Genomic DNA, 21,530 nt, shown 5'->3' on the forward strand with positions numbered 1-21,530 from the left:
ATAAGAATGATTAGATATTTGACATACATATTCATTATTAATGAGTATGTCAAATATATCTAAATACAAGTTGCAAATGCGATTTTTTCTGGGGGTGCTGCAGCGCCGCAGTTCCTATGCACGAGCCGCGCCTGTTTCTAGTGTAATGATTATGAATATCTCCATTTCTTATTTTATAATCCTTAAAATAATCGGGTAATAACTCATGATCTAACAAACGATAATGTATTTAGCTTTAAACTATTACTAATACACAACCATCCCAATTCATCTAACATACTTGTAATACTTTTTAATCTACCAACATTCAAATTACCTCTCATAGCTTTATTTTTTTGTAAGTTTTGTATTTTCCCTAAGAGATTGTAATTGTAATGAGAAGAGTGATAACACGCTACTGCTCGTCGGTATTTAGAATAGTCTTTGCGGTAAAGATAATTGGAGAGATTGAGAGGTTGCAGACGTGGCGAAAGTGGAGATACGGGGCAGCCGGCCGTGAATCCACGTGTTGCGACTATTGGGGGGGGTTCGGTGGAGGGGGTCCGGCCAATGGGGTTTGGCCAGCGGGACACGTCCGTCACTTGCCGGCGTGAGGCTGCCGGGGAAAGTCGTCTCGTTCCGGTTTCCTAGTCGTTTCACTCGGTTCATCAGCTGAAGATGCAGCACTCGTTCCTGTGGATGATGGCGACGGCCGCCGTCGTGGCTCTGACAGTCGTGGCGGCCACCGAAGAAGACGTCCTCGACCTGACGGATGCCGACTTCACTTCTGGCGTCACGGAAACCGACACCACGCTAGTCATGTTCTACGCACCTTGGTACTATTCCACTATTTCACTCTTCAACTATTCTGATACACTCACTCACTCACTCAACACCTTGGACAGTCTAATCAAATTGATCAATAGAACGAATTACCGTTAGCTCTACCTATGTATATGAGTACATCATCACTACAACTCATGTTCTGATCAACTATTCAAACCAATCTGCTTTTGATCAATATAAACTGTACAAATCTTCAAATTATTCAATTAAACAATGAATTACATTTTTTTTTGTATTTTTAAACTACATATATATATGTACTTATGTTCATTATTTTATGTACTTTTTATATAGGAATTAAAAAAAATAACCTAAATTCGCATCATTCCTTCTATTCTAAAGTACGTTCCATTTTTGCATCGTGTGCATTTCAATATCTTTTGCTGACTCAGTTAAGTGAATAATCGAAGATTAAGCACTTCCGTATCATTTGATAACTGCTTATAAGTTTATCGTATTTTTTTACTAAACCATACCAAAACCAAAAGCACTAAGCTGTGATAATTTTTTTGAGAAACTGAAATAAAAATATCGTAAATTTTCTATACAGTCAGTACTAAAAATAATCAAAAAAAATTTTGATCACTTTCTTCGTTTCCTCAAGCTTTCCTCGTGCCTTCTGACTTCCATAATACAATCCACCGACAGCCTACAGCTCAAAGTGACTCGGCTGCAATATCCTAGTAGCAGTTCTGACCTGCTCATTCCATCTAGTTGGAAATCTTCGTCTTCTTCTGCTGCCTAGAATGAGTAATTTTCCTGTTCATGCCTCACAATGTATCTAAAGAACTTGAACATACGCCCGAGACAGATAGATGATGATCTTTCGCCAACCTTCAACTCTTCAGGAGATTCTAAACCACCATATGCAGCATCTACACCTTTTTCTAGCTCAAACCAGACATACTTTCTAAGACGAGTCGTTCTAAATTTCAATATTGAACCTTTCACCACTCCGATTCGTCTTTTTATTTCAGTCTCACACCCTCCGTCGTCTGATAACTTTCTGATGAACTTCAAGAATCCACCATTATAATATTGGTTTTCGCTCTGTTGATCTCGAGTCATAGTATTGTTGCGTTGGGGTGGATGGAGGATCCAAGTAAAAGGCCAAAGTCGTTTCACAGCATTTATTGGTGATTAAGGAGATACACACACTGGCAATGCTCCGTCCAAAATGTCTTGATTTCGCCTAAGTACCGCCTTATAACAGATAGGTCGCTCAGGGCATCTTCGACGTCCAGTTACTTCCCTATTGTTTAGGCATGTACCCGGATATGTATTCCCACGACACTCAGTCCCACGCTATCGCTGTCACTTCCGAAAAGGGATCAATAGCGTCCAATTCGGTGGCCATTGTTTAGCCTACTTGCACTTAGTCTGGAGATAATCCTTGAAACCAATTATAATGGTCACACAGTCTCTGGGATGCTACTCGGCCTAATCCGATTGCACTTACTCGGCGGTGTACGTAACAGTATTTTGCTTTCATATTGCAGACAATGGAGTAGATTTCTTCTCCATTGTCATTTCTAACATCTAGGATTCGGTCTACTCCTCGCAGTCCTATGCGAAGTTGAAAGCAGCATTAAGGAACCATCAGTTCTTTAATTTGATCTGACTATCTTATAAAATACTGTCCTCTCGCTCACCTTTCCTCTACTGTTCTAGAGACTCTCATATTTCTTACTTAAACAGGCCTGCTTCTAAGGCTGATGAAACGTTTAATGTGACCTTATTATATTCATAAGTCAACGTATGTATTATTACGTATGTACAATTGGTGGTGGTTTGAAACACAAATGTCGACTTTAACCAAAAATCAATGGAACAAAACTGCACTCCTACTTGCTTATGTTTAGAAAAGCTCTTTGAAATGAACTTGACTATCACTTCTTCTTCTTTCTCGTTTGCTGAATGCTGAGTGTTGTAGTCATTTCTATCGTCTGTAATCCGGTGGACGATCGTTCTCCATTCCTCACAGTCTTGTGCCAAGTTAAAAGCAACATTAAATAACCATCCTGTCAGTTCTTTAATTTGATCTGACCATCTTATAAAATACTTCCTTTCGCTCGCCTTTATATACATATATGGAGTTGGGGTAATTTCTATCATTTGGAATCTGATGAACGATCTGCCTCTACTCCTCCTGGTCCTGTGCCAAGTTGAAAGCAGCGTTTAGGCTTGATCTCATCAGTTGTTTAATTTGATCTGACCGTAGATAGATTTTAATATTTACTCAAGTAACCAGATATGTTAATTAACACAAAGTATAATTTTAAACAATAAAATACATAATATATCTCGTAGTTTTGGCTTAATTGTCAAATAATCGTTCTTCATACAATTGAGATGTATCGTCTCAATTGTATGAAGACGTGACGTCACATAATTGAGGTTTCAGTATGGTTCCACAAAAAACGAATTTTGACTGGTATATATTCATTTTAAGCAAATTAAATAGATGGCATTCAACTCTCAGTAATATATTCAACCAATTTTGAACCTTAAAACAGTTGAAATAGGCGCATATAAGCCTCAAAATCCTGTGCAAAGTTCAGAAACTCTATGAAAGACAGCCGTAGGCAAACGGTTAAACATCTACTATATACATACATTTTAATTAAAAACATCTACATTAAGGCAGTCACGGAAACCATTAAATGTAAAGCCTCATTTCTATACTATAAATAACTTTTTACATTTAAAGTTATAAAATTTAATCGTCGCGATAATTATGCGAATGTATTGTTACATTTTACAGCCACGACTGCACTAAAATCACTCGCATACATATGTAAGCTTTAATTTTTTCACTCCGCTGATAACAAACAATGATAATAATACATTCACAACCTAATCACACACACAACAGACGGCACAATATCTTCACCAACACCTACATAACTAATCAGAATTAATTACACTATCATATGTATGTATATTATATGACAAAAATATCGTATTCGCTTTGCAGGTGTGGACATTGCAAACGTTTGAAACCGGAATATGCTAAAGCGGCAGAACTTCTCAAAGCCAATGACCCACCCATCGCTTTAGCAAAGGTCGATTGTACCGAAGGCGGCAAGGATACCTGCGGAAAGTACTCCGTGTCCGGATATCCGACGCTGAAGATCTTCCGCAACGGTGAAGTCTCTCAAGACTACGGAGGCCCCCGCGAAGCCAGTAAGAATCGTCCAGAACTTTTGTATCTCGCGTCCATTCCCGATTGTATTAATTGATTATTTTTACAGGTGGTATTGTGAAGTACATGCGAGCTCAAGTCGGACCCAGTTCAAAGGATTTGAAGTCGCTGAAGGATTTCGAAGACTTCATCGCCAAGGATGAGGTCGCCGTCGTTGGATTCTTCGAAAAGGAGACCGACTTGAAGGGTTCGTTCCTTAAACTGGCCGATAAGCTGCGGGAGAAGGTTCGATTCGCTCACTCTTCGTTGCCTGAAGTGCTCAAAGCCGGCGACCAAACGTTAGTATACGTCGGCACATTGAATGTTATAACATGTATGAATGTTGTTGAAAATATAATGTGCTTCTCTTCACAGCAATGGAATTGTTTTGTTCCGTCCCAAACTGATGTCGAATAAATTCGAAGACGATAAGGTCGTTTATTCCGGCAGCGATGACTCAATTGATATCAACAAGTTCATCACTCAAAATTTGTAAGCTGGATTTCATGCAGTGTGTCTGTATGTGCTAAATAGTACACGCTTTCATTGTGTAAAATTGTTATTTTAGCCACGGATTGGTCGGATATCGCACGCGTGACTCCGCTCCGGACTTCAAAAAGCCTCTCGTCATCGCATTCTACAGTGTTGATTATGTTAAAAACCCCAAAGGCACCAACTATTGGAGAAACAGGATTCTTAAAGTTTGTATAGTATTTTTTTGCTTCAAAATAATATATACAAAAACGGAAGGATGTATGTTTGTAAGTATGTGGCGAGTGCATCGACAATTATGGAGATTTCAATTATTATTATATTGATTTTGAGTCCAATTCTGACTACGGTTTCAACATCGGGTCTAACTTTGGCTCCTATTACGGTTCTGACTTTGGTTCCTATTACGGTTCTGACTTCGTTTCCGATTTCAGTTGAGACTTTGGTTCTTCCTACGATTCAGTTGTGACTTTGGTTCCTACTACGATTCAGTTGTGGTTCCTATTACGATTCCGACTTCAATTGTGACTTCAGTTTCAACTTTGGTTTTGACATTGGTTCCGAGTTCGGTTGCGACTTTGGTTTCGACATTGGTTCTGACATCGGTTTTGACTTGGTTCCTACTATAGTTCTGACTTTTGTTCTAACTTTGGCTCCGACTTCGGTTGTGATGTCAGTTCCGACTTAATTCATGACTTCGGTTTCTACTATGATTCCGACTTTGGTTGCGTCTTCAATTCCGACTTCAGATGTGACCTCAGTTCTTACTATAGTTCCGACTCCGGTTGCAGCTTTGGTTCCAACTTCAGTTACAACTACGATTATGATGGCAATTGTTGTTGTTTGTTATTTTCACACGGCTTCGCTCGGTATTTGTAATATAAACAGCTTAAACATGGCTAATCTAATATTTCCAATAAAATTCATTTGATGTTATATAAAATTTATTTGAATTGAAAAAAAATTATATTCAACGATATCGATATCGTCGTCATAGAAACATTTTTTTCAATGCTCCCAACTAAAATTTAAACCTTACAAAGTCTCTTTCGAAATTATATATTAGATGACTTATTTTAATTCATGTATCAGTTCCTTTTCCAAAACCAACCGTTGAAATATCAACGGGCACAACACTTGTCTTACAATATGAAACGAGCAATTCATGTATAATTGTAAATCTCATTTTGTATATAAAGATTTTGATGAAATTGGATAAATCCATTATTTTGAATATGCCAAAGTGATTTTTCAAGTCAATACTTTGAAAAAACTCATCCGTCCAAGTATTATATATTAAACTGTATTTTTTCTTTAATGTGGGATTTAGTTTTCTGACCTGGAAGACTGTATCTATGAATGATTAGGTTGGCATGCGTGAGTTTAAGAATGGTTAAGTTGTCATCTTGTAAACGTAACGCGTCGAACGACAGACCGTTGCGGCGCTCCGTCTATTAAACAATGTTTTAAACTGCTCAACGTGTCGTTTTGTCTCCTGCCAAACAGATCCTACAAAAATATGTTTTTTTTTAGGTTGCTAAAGAGTATTCCGATGAATTTACATTCGCCATCAGCTCTAAGGATGACTTCACCCACGAACTCAACGAATTCGGATTAGATTATGTCAAGGGAGACAAACCAGTTGTCTGCGCTTACAATGACGTAGATCAAAAGTTCATCATGGAGAAAGAATTCAGGTTTATATTCCACATAATACACACACACACATTTAACTTTAAACGTTGATATTTACGACACGTTTATATTTAACAGCGTCGAAAACTTCCAAGACTTCCTCTCTCAGTTGAAAAACGGAGACCTCGATTCGTACGTCAAATCCGAGCCCATTCCTGAATCCAACGACGCCCCCGTCAAAGTAGCTGTCGGCAAAAACTTCGAAGAAATCGTCACCAAGAACGGCAAAGACACCTTGATTGAATTCTACGCACCGTGGTGCGGACATTGCAAGAAACTCACCCCAATCTACGACGAGCTCGGTGAAAAGGTCGGTGTGAAGTTACATTTTTGTATATATCTGTAATTTAATTGTAAGAGTTTGATTACATTATTGCTGATTACGTTTCAGATGAAAGATGAAGATATCGCCATTGTGAAAATGGACGCGTCGAGCAATGATGTACCACCACCGTTCAAGGTTCACGGATTCCCCACTATCTACTGGGCGTCCAAGGACGATAAGAAGAATCCCATCACATATGAAGTGCTTAATCAATCCGTATTGCTATTCGTTGTATGTATGTATTTATGTGCCGGTTTTAATTCGTTGATATTTGGTTGTAGGGTGGTCGAGAGGTAGACGACTTTGTCAAGTACATCGCCAAGCAGGCCACAGACGAACTCAAGGGTTACGACAGGAAGGGTAGTCCCAAGAAGACTGAACTGTAAAGTGTGAAGGCAGTGCATTTATTTTGTATCTCCTGGTAACATTTACCAGCTTAAAATACATGTGTGAATAGAATCTGTTTGTACGGTAATTTTAAGGAACACTTTTAGAAATCAAAAAAAAAAATAGTCGTAATTAAGAAGGTTGTCAATTCCATAAATACTGTGTTATTTTGTTACGCGTGTCTCGTAAAGGTGCAACACTTTTCAATTTATTTTTTTTCTTTTGAAATAAATCATTTTTTTACAAAACATTTGTTTTTCTCTATTGAGTATATCTTCTATATAATATACATATATGTGGTAGAGAATCCTGACAGATGACGCTGTTCAGGACCACGGTTGGGATGTGGCGGTTGAGGTGAAGACCAAACACGTGCGTTTTTAGTCATGCTGTTTATTAGACGATACGTGCGGAGGCTTAGCGACCAACCGCGCGGAGCACAGGTCCAATTGCGACTAACCGTTACATCTCTACCTCTTTTCATCCCCATACATCAACCTTTCGTTCAATTCCAACCCTACATATACATATATATGGGTCTACCTCACGGGACCGAAAGTGAAAAGCCCGAAAACGCAAATATCGGAAGGCAAAGATCGAAAATCGAAAGATCTTAAGTCGAAAGATAAAAAAAGGGTGCATGGTAAACGGTACTATTTATATATAATATATATGAGTAGCATGCCGAGAAAACCAGTTTTAGCGTGAAGGGTGATCACGAGTGACCGATCTAGAGCGACCAGTTGTCCTGTGACCGGTTCACATTTGACTAGTAATCACCGAACCTTTTTAAACATGGGATTAGCCGTTATCCATCACTGTCAAGCTTATATCAATACAAAGACAAAATATCACCGAAAATGATCCAGGGGGTGATTTTTGGGACTGGGTGCTGCAGGGATGGCTAGGCATGCTTGAATTTTTTTTTGCATGTATTACTAAAGAGTCTTGGATTCATTTAGGAATTACTTTTTCGGGGGGGGGGTGTATTAAAGTAAAAAATGAGTATCTATATGAATTTTAAGGGTGACCGTGAAAAAGTTGAAAATATTCGTTTATCATGCATACATATGAAAAACGGTTAGTATACTCGTATATATCAGTGGCGTGCGGTAAAAGTCTCTCCCCCCCGTACATCCTCACTTAATTTGCGCGAGCAAGATACAACAGGAACATGAGGAACAGGCTTTTCCTCACGTATCCTGCGCGCGCACATTAAACAAGGCTGTATGACCAAAAGAGAGATAATTTCAACGCATGCCACTCATATATTATTTTTTTTGATCTTTCGATTTTCGATCTTTGCCTTCCGATATTGTGCTTTTTCGACCTTTTCACTTTCGGTGCCGTGAGGTAGACCCGAATTTTAACTATTTCTTTTAATCATTTTTTTATTAATATATTTTTATCAATAAAATTATTAGTAAAATAATTTTAAAGGATAAACGAGTTTTTCAAATATCTTTCAATGTAAGGCAAACAACAAAACAAAATATATTTGGAAGTTAACATTTCTTATCCTTGGAAAAATCGACGTAACAATATACCTAACATTGTCCTAAAAATATTCAATATTCTATTTTTGTTGGTTTAGTATTTTAATTCAAATTCATAATAACACATTAAACAACATGGATAGTCCCGTTCAATTCTAAGGGGGGGGGTCTACTCCCCCCCAAATGCCTATAGTACTTTTATAAATCTCTATCTATGAAACTTGAACTTATCCAAAGACGCTTTCTCCGACTGCTTTATAAGGAGCAATACGGGATTTACCCATATTTATTTCCTTCACAATTCGTCATGGGTATGGTCGGCTACACTTCTCTTGACCACAGGAGGAGTGTTGCCCTCATCAAGTTCTTGTTTTCCATATTTAGAGGCTATATCTCCTGTCCGTCTATCCTGACTGAGTTGGACCTTCATGCTCCGGAGAGTGTGATATGGACCCGCCATCGTCCCCTTTTTCACACTCCTGGCTAGAACTGTGGCTTTTAGTTATTCTCCCATTCTCCGTTTCGTAAATTCACTGGATGGTGCTATTGACATTTGTCACATCTCTCTTCATTCTCTGCACCACTTCCCAAGTTACGGAAGTCGCGACCATTTAGAAAGGTTGACTTAGTTTATTTAATTATGAATTTATTAAGAATTTTTTTTTCTATGTAATATTTTATTTATTTATCTTTTCATGTACTTTTTTCCTTTTGTCCTTTCTTAATCTTTTTAGCACACTCGTCGCTTTGGAGCAATCTGTTAGACGAATGTGCTTGATTAATTGATGTTGTATAATAAAAAATAAAAAAAAATACTCATTATCTTTAACTGACTCCTAGGATCGATTTCTATAAGTATAATTAAAAATTAAAATAAAAAAGAAGGAATTTGGTGAAGGAGGAGGAAGCATGTTATAAACATAAGAGATAGAAATTCTGTATTTCTAAAGTCACAACACACCATTGCAATGTATCCATAGTAACTATCGAACATACACAACAAACGCTAGTATTGTAGCAGCTGTTTTCAATGTGAATAAAAATGAATATCATCAGGAAAGTATCATCACCTCAAGGGTAATCCATTGATATTTAAATTAATTCTTAATACAGTACACAAAAGAATCCTGGTTACCTGTGCATTGTAGGAATCAAAGTATGTACTCGTCCCAGCGTCAGTTGTTCGACGATGATAACACATCAGACGATATAGTGGTTGGCACCATACACAATCTAAAACCGAAATCATTCGTCAACAACGCTTTTGAGATAGACGAAACCAAAGCTCCAGTGCAAGCATTCGTCGAAAGACAAGAATTGGAAATAATCGACGACGATGAAAACACGTCTTGCGACATACAGAAAATATCTAGCAGTTCAGACATTCAAGAGATGATTCGAGACGCTTCCAAAAACGGAGGTCTTCCAGGGGTTCACAGACGCAAAACTAGAAAGCAGAAGCGGGGTTTGGATGTTGAGTCTAACTTGTCATCGCCTTCGATTTCCAATTCAAAAGTTAACATCGATTCTGACAGGAAATTTAGCATCAAACAAGCGTTGAAACCTTTGAATGTCTCTGACGATGAGTTGCTTGTCGGGAAGATCGCCGATTCAAATATCGAAAATACAGACGAGTCCTCAGAACTCTCTGTGAAGCGAAAAGCTAAATCGAAAAAGAAATCTAAACGCAAAGAGCGCGACTCGTCTCAAACTGAAGATTATGAAATGACACCTGTAAAGCATAATAAAACTAAGGAGAAACACACCAAAGGCGATCAAGACTCAAAAATCATTGGTAAAAATATAACACGCATTCTTGACTTTATATGCTATTTCAAAATTAACATCTTGACTTCAATTAAAATTAGATTCCACAGAAATTGAATTGACAATGCTTGGTATAAGTCTTCTTGCATATCTAGTAATTAAATGCATTCAAATTTACAACTTGAGATACTGATTTTCCGAATAGTTCAATTCAATTCAGTGGCGTAACTACTGTGACGTAGGGGTATGCGGTACATGCGATCTCCAAATATTAATATATATATGTATGTATATAAAAAATAAATAAAAACAAAGTCTTAACACATAGGATACCACGGGCTATTGCTAAAGAAACAGGCGTGCGGCGGGGAGAATTTGCGCTAATCTTTGCATAAAACTGTAACTGTTTAAAATGTCATATCTCTTTTACCAGTAAACGTATAAAAGTGAAATTTGAAATGCAGTTTCGTATGGACTATCTTAAAATTTCGTAATTGTAAAATCAGTAAAAGTCAAACTGTGAGTCGCGTACTAATAAAATAAATAATTAAAATGTGTATAAATATGGCAAATATACATATTTTATAAATAAACAAAAAAAATCTAGCAGCAGTGAACCTTTGTGTAACAAAAACAACAAATGTCGTTATTTGAAACCTATAAATACAATGCAGTCAGATGCAATTCCATATGCGCTTTGGAATTGCCGACATCCAACAAGGTTAATCCTCTTTCGTCATAAATAACAATATCAGTGAGAGAATTTTAGGACATCGGCAAAATCTAAGAGGAACATAAAACAGATGTGAGAAAAAAAAAAGGTCCCCCCAAAATGTGTTTATTACCTAGTGCAGTGGTTAGTAACCAGGAGTCAAGTGTAGGCAATAAATTACCGAAGAAATATAAAAGGGCACATAGTAAACAATGGTGATATTTTCTTCAGAACATGAATATAAAAAAAATCAAACATATTTATTCAACTAAAAACACAAAAAAAGCACTCACCCAGCAAACTGCACCCCTTATGTAGATATTCACATTTGATTGATTGGTAGATATTTACACAATATTTATTTAAAAGTTTCCTTTATATTATAATATATTATCGATAAACTCACTTTATGTATATTTTTATTATTTACACACACACACGTTATTTAAACACAATATGAAATTCGTACACTAATGAAATTTTATATCTAATATTTTTTTTTTGTATGGTAGTCTTGATAACACTTTCCAACATGTAGTGGAATTTTACATTGTTTACACATAAAAGCACTCAGTTTACGAATTTTTAGTTTTGCACACACTCGACAATTACGTCTCACTAATTTATTCGTTTTTTCATTAGTTATTTTCACTAATTCATGATCTTTTATGAAACCACGTAGTCTTTCGTTCGGATCAATGCTGGGAGTCCTCGTCATGACAGAAGTTGAAGGTATATTGGAATGTGTGTCTGATGTACCTGGTGTATTGGAAATGTTACTCTGAAGCCATGCCTCTGCGACTTTCAGCATAAACTCTTGGAATTTCCAATTCGTCCCATTCAACTTTTTGTGGATATGATAAGCGTTCAAAATTCCGCAATGCATCAGATACATTGCGGCTTTCTTCGTCCACTTGATGGTTTTCCGTGAAACGGGGTTGTACGATAGGTACTGATCCGCGAGATCGACTCCACCCATAAATTTATTATAGTCCATGATGCTGATTGGCTTCTTGATGGGTTGATTTGTTTTCCTGTCGATTTTGCCAGTTTCTACAATTTGCGCCTGATGGATGGTTGAAATAATTCTGACGTCTCGTTTTTTGTTTGTCTTCCAAATTTGAATCAATATATCCCCCTTTCTTCGATGTATTGATTCATGAATTTGTAAGCGGGCGTTTTTCAAAATTTGCGGTAAGCCACGATTTTTTCTAATAGTTCCGCATATTCTTGTTTTAGCTCCCAATAAATTGGTAGCTAAATTAACGCTATTGTAATAATTATCAGCGTAGACATTGTACCATTTATTTAAGTACGGAGATAACAAATCGGTGATAGTGTTATTCAAAGAAGTACCTACACCCGAATACAATTTGAAATTACAAATATAGCCACTTTTTGCTTCACATATCATCCTATTTAGAATCCCGTACTTAACGATCTTCATAGGGTTATACACCTTGCATTTGAGGCGCCCCCTCCACGGTATCATGCCTTCGTCCAAAGACAGGTTTTGCGTCGGTGTGTACGTCTCTTGAAACTTTTTCGTGAAGTAGTCTATTATGTTTTGAATTTTAATTAGGCGATTTGGACTGCCGGTCGGAATCTTCTCATTGTCAGAAAAGTGGAGATACCTTAAAATCTGCTGAAATCTATTTCTGCTCATCGTCTTTCGAAAATATGGAGTTTCGATAAGAGGATTGGTGCTCCAATAGTCGCTGATGGAATTTTTTCTGACAATAGCCATTATCAGAACTAATCCGAACCATTTTTTTAGCTCGGGAACGAGAACATCTCTCCATTTTCGCGAGTGTGTGGAAGTTGGATATTTGATATTATTTTTGGCATAATATCGGTTTGTCTCCTCGGCTATAATACCAAATAAATCATCTCCAATGAAGAGTGAAGTCACGTCTCCCACGTTAGATGGATTATCAGGAAAAATGTTCAATCCTGGTAGTCCTTCAAAGCTGTTGAGATTTCTAGGAGGATCAAATTCGGACCAATCCAATGTCACATCAGGGATACCTTCTTCTGAAGAATTTTCAGATTCTGACTGGTTGACACGTGGTTCTGAAGTTTCTGACTCAGAATCTCCACTTTCTTGGACATAAGCCTCATCGATGTCTTCTTCACCTTCGCTAGGAGGTTGAGAAAGTTGGTCTTCGAAAGTCTCGTCAAAAAATGAATCTTCTCTCTCAGCCATTTTATAACGATAACACAAAACAGAAAACACGAAATTTCACAATAAAATCAGAGTTTTATAAAATAGTCACAAAAACACAAAATCCATTTATAACAATAACACAACAGAAAACACGAAATTTCACAATATAATCCAAAAGAGTTTCACAAAAACACAAAATCCAAAAAATAGAATCCAAAAAGCATCGAAAATCAAAATAGTCAAAGATATCAAATAGAACACGAAATCTAAAAAATAACGCGTATATTTATCGATAAACGTTTCCTCGTCACGGTCAGAAAAGGACTGAAATGATCTCGACCTTTCTGAAAATATAGCACCCTTATTTTTTTCTACCTATATCTTTTCTACGAATTAGTAAATATGTCAATAGAAAAAAAATCTGTTATGCATATGTGAACATATGTGAGCTTTCGCTGGTTTCGAACCTCTGAAAAGGTCGATGACGATCTGTTCTATTATTTTTACAAGCCTCCTATACGCTTTAGTTAAATAAAATAAAATTTGAGACATCTTCGGCATAACCAAAGAAATATTTTGTAAATTTAAAGAAATATTTGGTACATTTGCTATAGTCCAGTTTCTAACCTTCTGGATTTTTCAGTATCGACTATTTTTAAATTATTTTAGTTAAATATCACCAACGACATCTTTTACTAAGCCCCGATATGAATAAATTACAAGAAATACGAGGTTCAACGTGTTTTTTCTTTATATGAAGTAGGAGTGACGCAACGCACAAATTTGTGCGCACGGTAGCCAGAGGAAGTTTTTCAAACGCACAAATTTGTGCGCACGGTATCCTGCGTGTTAATTGAATTTTTTTTCAATTGAAAACAGTTAGAAGTATGTATAAAAAAATCTACTTGTTCTGCGAACTTGAAATATTATTATGAATAAGTTTATAAAATGTCTTTAAAATATGTGATTGTATAATTTTCGAATTTACATACATATATGTAGGCTAAGAAGGACATTTAAAATTAGTAAGTTTATTTATTTCATTAAAAAAAATGGGGGGGGGGGGGGGGCATTTGGTAAATTTTTCTTGCGGGACAAATTTTTCTAGTTACGCCACTGATTCAATTCAAACTAATGTACAACTAATTGGAATTGTTTTCTGAATTAGTTTAGATATCATTAAATTATGTCTATTTTTAATCTTTAACTTTTAAAAGTTCATTTGTACAGCTTCTCTTCATACTTTTCAGAAGATAATATGCACATTAAGTTAAAAAGTCAGCTTTTAATTGTTAACCTTTTATTTAAATAACTGTTTTACTATATTTTGATGTTAAGGGTAAAAATATTGATTAAAATTATTAGTTTTCTTGAATAAAAATCTTCAATACATATTTTTAGATTTCATTTTCAATTGTAAATAGTAATTTCATCTTCATATTTCAGGTGTTCATATTGTAGGCAGTGAAGTTTTGGAAAAGCATTTATTTTTAAACAAGCCATTAGTAAGAGTGTACGTCGTGGATAACCAAACAGAGACTGTAATTTTTACTGGAAATTCGATAGACAAATCTGCGGCTCAAACAAAACCATTTGATTTTCGTGAGAAATGGTAAGAATCATATGCGATGTGTTACAAAAATGTATTTATTTTTTCATTACACTTGTAAATATTTTAATTGATCGATTCTCAACCTACATACATATGTATGTTATTTGGAGAAACTCTTTTATAATTTCTTAAAATCTCAGGGAAGCTCTCTTATAAACCATTGAGCATATTATGGGGGGCGAAAGGAATTAAATGACAGTATTGTTGTAAACATGTCTGTTAAATATGACGGGTGAAAAGTAAAGTAGTAGCCACCAACATGGTCGAATCGGTCCCAAATCGCAGAATGGCAACCTAAACTCGACCATGTCGTTGAGTCTTTGCAATATTATTATAGAAATATGTACTTCTATTTTCATAGAGGAGTTTTCTTTCTTCAGTGAATCTTACTAACATTAAATTCTGGAAACCGTGGATATAGTTTTATGATTGAGAATTTCTATGTATATTTGATAACACTGTTCGACAAATGACGACTTTTTTATTGGTTCAGAGACGAGATATTACTTTTCTTATAGATATATGCCCAGTAAACACGAATCTGGTAATAAAAAATGTTGATTGGCTCGAGATTCGGAGATATATGTGTTTTTCAAATAGCGCGATTTTTCTATATCTTCGTGTTGTTTTGTCGATGTCTCAAAATCTGTCAATTTCCTGTTCAAAATGAATATTGGAATCTATAGTCGGGTATTTTATCTTTCATTTGTATATTATCTTTCATAACTTTGCAGCTTTCAAATCTCTCTAAATAGTCGTCCAGTTCAAATCAAAAGTCAAAAGTACGTATTTTCACTTGCGATTTTTTATCACTATTAATATTATTTTATATTGAGTTTTTTCTGTTGAAACATGTTAATTGGGATAGTGTTCTAGCCATACTATTTTTTGTTTTCGTTTAAAAGGGTTAATTGGAAGTGTGCTGAATTTTAAATCGGTAAAATTGTGAGCTAAAAGCTCGTACTAGTATTTACACGAATCTGAATTGAATTAATAGGGATAATATATTAAATTGTCTTTATATGAGAATTAAATAAAATTCCACTTAGAAAAATGTCGAATCTTGAGCCAATCAACATTTTTTATTACCAGATTTTACTATAAGAAAAGTCATATCTCGTCTCTGAACCATTTTTCGTGTCGAACAGTGTAATTGAGATACGTTCTACCTTGGATAGTAAAATTTGACGATTACATTTAAAATAACCTATGTACATATATACAAAATACATACATATTTATTATATATTCATTCTTTAAGCACGATAATTCCAAAATGGAATGAAATATTACTATTGGATAATACAATAATAGAAGATATGAAATTACTTAAAAATATAATAATATTATTTGAGATTGTTGATGAAGTTCAAATGACCGATGAAACATCAGGTGTGTTTATATTTATTTACATAGAATATACTTGTGGAAAATAGTAGTGATTTATTTATTTATTAGAGCAGTTGATATTTTTTTTCTATATTTTAGGTACTAAATCTTTCGAGTCAGTGTCGTGGGCCTTCATCAAACCTTTAGGTCATGATGGTTGTTCAAATATGAACAAAAAACTAAAATTACAACTGTACGAAATCGACCAGTCTCATAATAATAAGACCAACGTATACGAATGGTGGAAATCGAAACCTTGGAAGAAATATCCCAGCGTTTTAAACGTCATCGTGATGAGTTTGAAATGCAAAGACTATTCAGATAAGATAAACAGTATAAAACTGGCAATAATGAGCAACAACAGAGACGAAGCAAACGTAAGAAGTAAAAAATATTTGACGAATTGCGAAAAAGTATATACTTTCGACAGTTTAAATATACAAAAAAGGTCTTCGGAAGAATGTGTCGAAATTCCCAATACAATCATTTCAACGCTAAACAACGCTGATGGAAATACTACGATTGTAAAGTTTAGCCCGTGCGGAAAATACTTGGCATATTCTGCTTTAGAAAACGACAAATATGTTATAAATGTTTATAAGGTTTGTGAATGATTCTGATTTAATATTTTTCTGTGCCTCCCCCCCCCCCCATTTTTTCTCGAAAAAAGAAGTACATATTAAAAATATTATATATTATATAAACTTTATGCATATATACGTAGTATTTATTTTTACAAACGTTTCACTTACGATTACAATTCAGGAAAAAATTTGCCTCTTATCCGTTCGTTTTCATACTTTGCAATATTGCTCATTTTGGTCGTCAATATAAGCAAATGGATCCTCCGCCATTACGATAGAGGTAAAATATCGTTTAATACGCGTTTGAAGTTTGCAAATTTGAAATCTGGGTGACATCTATGTAGTCTTTAGATACATAGATGGCGGTAGTAAAATAAAATTATTGGTATTTTTATTCAAAATAATAATTTATATATCTTAATTACAACATCAAGATGGTGACGAGCTTTTGAGAGGAGATGCACAACTCGACTAAATCCATATTCATGTAAACGCCTTCCCAACCTTATTTAAAAAATATTTGGCACAAGTTCTTGATAAGGTCTCGATATCTGCCAACTATTTAAGCAGTTTTCACCATCTAGTATATTTTCACAACCTAGTATATTATCCGAAATGCAAACGTATATTCAGTTTGATGACAAATAAAACATTTGAGCACTTATATCGATATTATTTAAATATAATTTTTTTATAATTTTATTTTGACTTTTTGATATTTATTTTATTTTATTTTTTTTTATTTTTTTATTTTACATATATACCAGGAAGGCCTTACAGGTAAATCCCAATGCGCCTTCCTGGCCAATTACAAATACAGCATTTTTATTATAAGTCGTTGAATTGCGAGACACTGAAAAAACTCGCAAATTAACGAGACATCTATGAATTGTACATAAATTTTTATTGTACATCAATCAAATTTTTCAAATAGTGGTGACATAGTAGGTAGGAAGGATTTTTAGCCAATTTTTTTTTCCGGGAACCGTTTCAACAATGAAATCAGAGAAAATTGGCAAACTCTGATAGGAAACGATCAACCTGGAGTCACAAATCCAGGTCTGACCAACAGCATACTCTGAAAAATTCATTTTCATTCAGGGATAGAACCCGGCACCTTCTTGACGGTAAGCAGAAGCTTAACGTCCGAGCTATGCTGCTGGCTTTTTATATATATTTTTTAATTTTATTCCCCTGGGGCTCGTTATGCCTCCCCAAAAGAAGAATTTTGGTTTGTGCCTCCTTTGAGAGGGTCTGGGCCTCCCAAAGGGGTCATGTGGACCCATGTTGAGAAACGTTGTATTCGTTGGCCTTCATTTTACCAAAAGTACTTTATTTTACAAGTCTAATATTTCTCTATTAAAACTGTAGAATAAACATAAACAATCTTAAAGAGTCTTAGCTCTAAATTAGTGCAATTATTTATTTTATTCACTATAAACTCACAGCCAGCAGCATAGCTCGATTGTTAAGCTTCTGCTTAGTGTCGTGAGGTGCCGGGTTCGATCCCAGGGCCGGGCCTCGAGTGAAAATGAAATTTTCAGAGTATGCTGCTGGTTAGACCTGGATTTGTTGATCGTTTCCTATCAGAGTTTGCCAATTTTCTCTCTGATTTCATTGTTGAAACGGTTCCCGGTAAAAATTGGCCAAAATCCTTCCTATATACGTATATACAATATGTTACCAATAATTTGTGTTTGATTAATGTGCAATCAATAAGTTTGTGTACGATTTGATAGATGTCTCATTGATTTGCGAGTTTTTCAGTGTCTCGTAATTCAGTTACTTATATAATGAATAAAAAAATGCTGCAATATTTGTAATTGGCCAGGAAGATGCATTGGGGTTGCCTGTAATGCCTTCCTGGTATGTGTTGTCATAAAAAATTAAAAGACTTGCACTTTTGGTATGAACGGGCATATATGGGCGTTTAGTATTGACATTTTCAATTTTAGATACCAGAGTTTGAAGAGGTCACCAAACTATCATGTCATAAGGGTTTGATTTATGATATCTGCTGGAACATTTCCTCGACCCAATTGATTACAGCGTCTGCAGATAACCTGGCATATATATGGAACATATCTGATCGAGAAAAGTGCACAAAACAAAAGCTGTACCATCCAACGTTTGTTTACGCGGCAAAATTTTGCAAATCAAACGAAAATATCATAGCAACCGGATGCTATGATAAGATTATTCGCATTTGGGTATTGGAGTCTAATGTGGATGCTAAATATAGACTGTCAGACGAACTCGTTGGTCATAATGGATATGTTAATACTATATGTTTCTTGGATTATAGTGAAATGTTTTATTCGGGCGATAGTGACGGAGCCATATTCAAGTGGGCGAAAGGAAAAGATGGTTGGGTCAAGTTGTTGTAAGTAAAAATGTATTTTTTTCGATGCGGTGCAAACGATCGACAAGCGCCAGACAGACTGAACCACAGATTAACTGTACGTGTACCTTATGCGTGCGCAATGCTCGCACTTATAGTAAGTGAAATCTACCCGAAGTCCCGACATACCTACCCTGTATACGTTCTGTGCTTCTGATACTTTAGTTCCGAATTTTGCCTTATTAAACTCGCCAGAAAGATCCAACTCAATTTTAATAATTGCATCTGTGCACATCGAAAGGTTACTCGTCGTCTGATGTACAATCTATCATGCGTGTAGTCGAGAATTGCGTTTAAAGCAGCCATCCAGTTAATCTGTGGTTCAGTATGTCTGGCGCTTGTCGATCGTTTGCACCAAACCCTTCTTAAAGTATTGTATTGTAAATACAGATTCATATATATATGTATGTATATTTTAGGGATATAAACGTTGCAGAGTTTAAGGGTAAAATTATCAACGATCTTGTGCTATTCAATGATAATCAACGCGTGTTAGTTGTGATGAGAAATGATACTTCTTGGTCAATGAATGCTAACTCCTCAACTACATTCACATGTTACAAAAATGGAATTCTCAATAGGTGGGTGTTTATATATCTATATAAAATGGAATTTGCAGTATGTTTATATGGTTAATTTTAAGGAAGAACCTTGTGATACTACTGAGTGCTTTTTTTTACCTTCGATGGTACTTCTGTTCAATAGTATTATATTCGTTTCATATCAATTGCCGTAAGAAGGTTTATAAGCTGATAAGAAAACTCAATTAGAAACAAACATTAAAATGATATAGGAAAAAAAAATTAAAAACGATAAATGTAAGGTAATCTTTTAAGGTCTCGCCTTGAATTTGCCTCAATTAACTGGTGAGCTTTTTATATAATATATCCCATATTAATTGTATTGAAAAAGTCCAACTAAAATTTATCAAATCCGTTTTCTTATCTACCTACGCCTATATGTACTACTGTTTCCGATATTTTAAAACTCCTATCCTTTAACAATCTTTCTGTCAGGCGATGACTCACTGAATTCCTTTTTAAGCTCCTAAATGGTTTCCTTGATTGTCCCGATTTACTGAGTAAGCTCGGTTTCAGGATCCCAGTAAGGTATACTAGAAACTCTACACTCTTTTCACTTAATACTTTAAAAAACAAATCCCTAAAATATTCTTATCTACAGCGTGTTTATCGTATGTCTAACGGGGAGCTGAATGACGTTGATCTATTCGGTATTTCCTTCAGGACTGTCATCAGTAGAGGTAGGACCGGAAGCGCGCCGTCTATTGTTCCATTATTGTAAATGCTTTGTAAAAAAGGTTCGGCAAACCTTTAACAATGTATTTACAACATGTGAACAATGAACAGCGCGCTCTGGGTCCGCTCTTTAGTCATCAGGAGAGTCTTGATTGATTGATTCATTTTCTATTTCTATTATATAATCTTTATCCAATATTATATCACTTTATGTTTAGTTATATACTGTTTTATTTAGTCATGTTTTAGTTTTTATTATTTTGTTTTTCATTTGTTTGTCTATATATACCATTTTACGTAATTTGAAAAAATCTATAATTGGGCTGAGGTGTTATTTTATTTTGTTACATTTATTCTTTACTTTTATGCATTTCTACATTTGTTGTCTGTTGATTTTTCAATAAATAAATAAGTAAATAAAGGTTGTGGCTATTTGCAGGTACTATATCTGCGAATTATTGGCTATTTGCAGGTACTGTATCTGCGAATTATTGGCTATTTGCAGGTACTATATCTGCGACAGGCGCAAAGTCTTCTGCGCATGAGCGTGAACTTATAATCCGATTAGAATTTCTCACATTTAATGTTTTTAGACTTGTTTAATGAATCGTTCATTATACATGAGGCAAATAAATTTTGCACTTATTATAATAGATTTATATCATTTAGCTAGTTCGCGGTTTGTACTTGTATGTAGGTATTATACGTTGTATATGATAATAATTTTCTAATAATTAATAATATTAACTAATTTGGATTATATGTTTTACTCTACGTCACTTTACGAGTTCGAACTAAATTTTAAGAGGTTTAAAACAAAATTTTAATAGTAAACACGCTGACAGTGACAGTTCACGCGCATGCGCAGAAAGCTTTGCGCCTGTCGCAGATATAGTACCTGCAAATAGCCACAACCATAAATAAATGAACAATAAAAGAAAATTTTGGTGTAGTGTAAGTGCACTGACTATTTTTACCTGGATAATTTTTTGTTTCATTGGATTTTAGATATCAGGCAAGAGGATGTCTGTCTCCCTGTGGAACATTCGTTTTAATAGGAAGTAATATTTGGAACGCTGCAACTGGAGAATTGTGCGCAATGATCAGCCCTGCTCAATTCGATCATCATCCAATCATGTCACTTGATTTTCATCCATTTTATAATCTCACGGCATTGTCATGCGGTCGAAAAAATTCCCCGCTTGTTCTATGTTATCACGTGCACAAGCCAGATATCG

The 21,530-nt window shown here is 35.3% G+C and overlaps 1 protein-coding gene across 1 annotated transcript; it reads left to right on the top strand.

Moving 5' to 3' along the window:
• Positions 1–441: 441 nt before the first annotated feature.
• On the top strand, positions 442–7,153 carry LOC143919931 (protein disulfide-isomerase A3-like). Its single transcript, XM_077442531.1, has 9 exons — positions 442–815; positions 3,803–4,011; positions 4,080–4,308; positions 4,385–4,501; positions 4,578–4,710; positions 6,035–6,198; positions 6,275–6,506; positions 6,588–6,722; positions 6,803–7,153. The coding sequence occupies exons 1-9, from the start codon at positions 658–660 to the stop codon at positions 6,905–6,907; spliced, it is 1,482 nt and encodes a 493-aa protein (XP_077298657.1). The 5' UTR covers positions 442–657; the 3' UTR covers positions 6,908–7,153.
• Positions 7,154–21,530: the final 14,377 nt, after the last annotated feature.

Source organism: Arctopsyche grandis, chromosome 1 (assembly GCF_051622035.1).
Source record: "Arctopsyche grandis isolate Sample6627 chromosome 1, ASM5162203v2, whole genome shotgun sequence".
NCBI classification, from domain to species: Eukaryota; Metazoa; Arthropoda; class Insecta; order Trichoptera; family Hydropsychidae; genus Arctopsyche; species Arctopsyche grandis.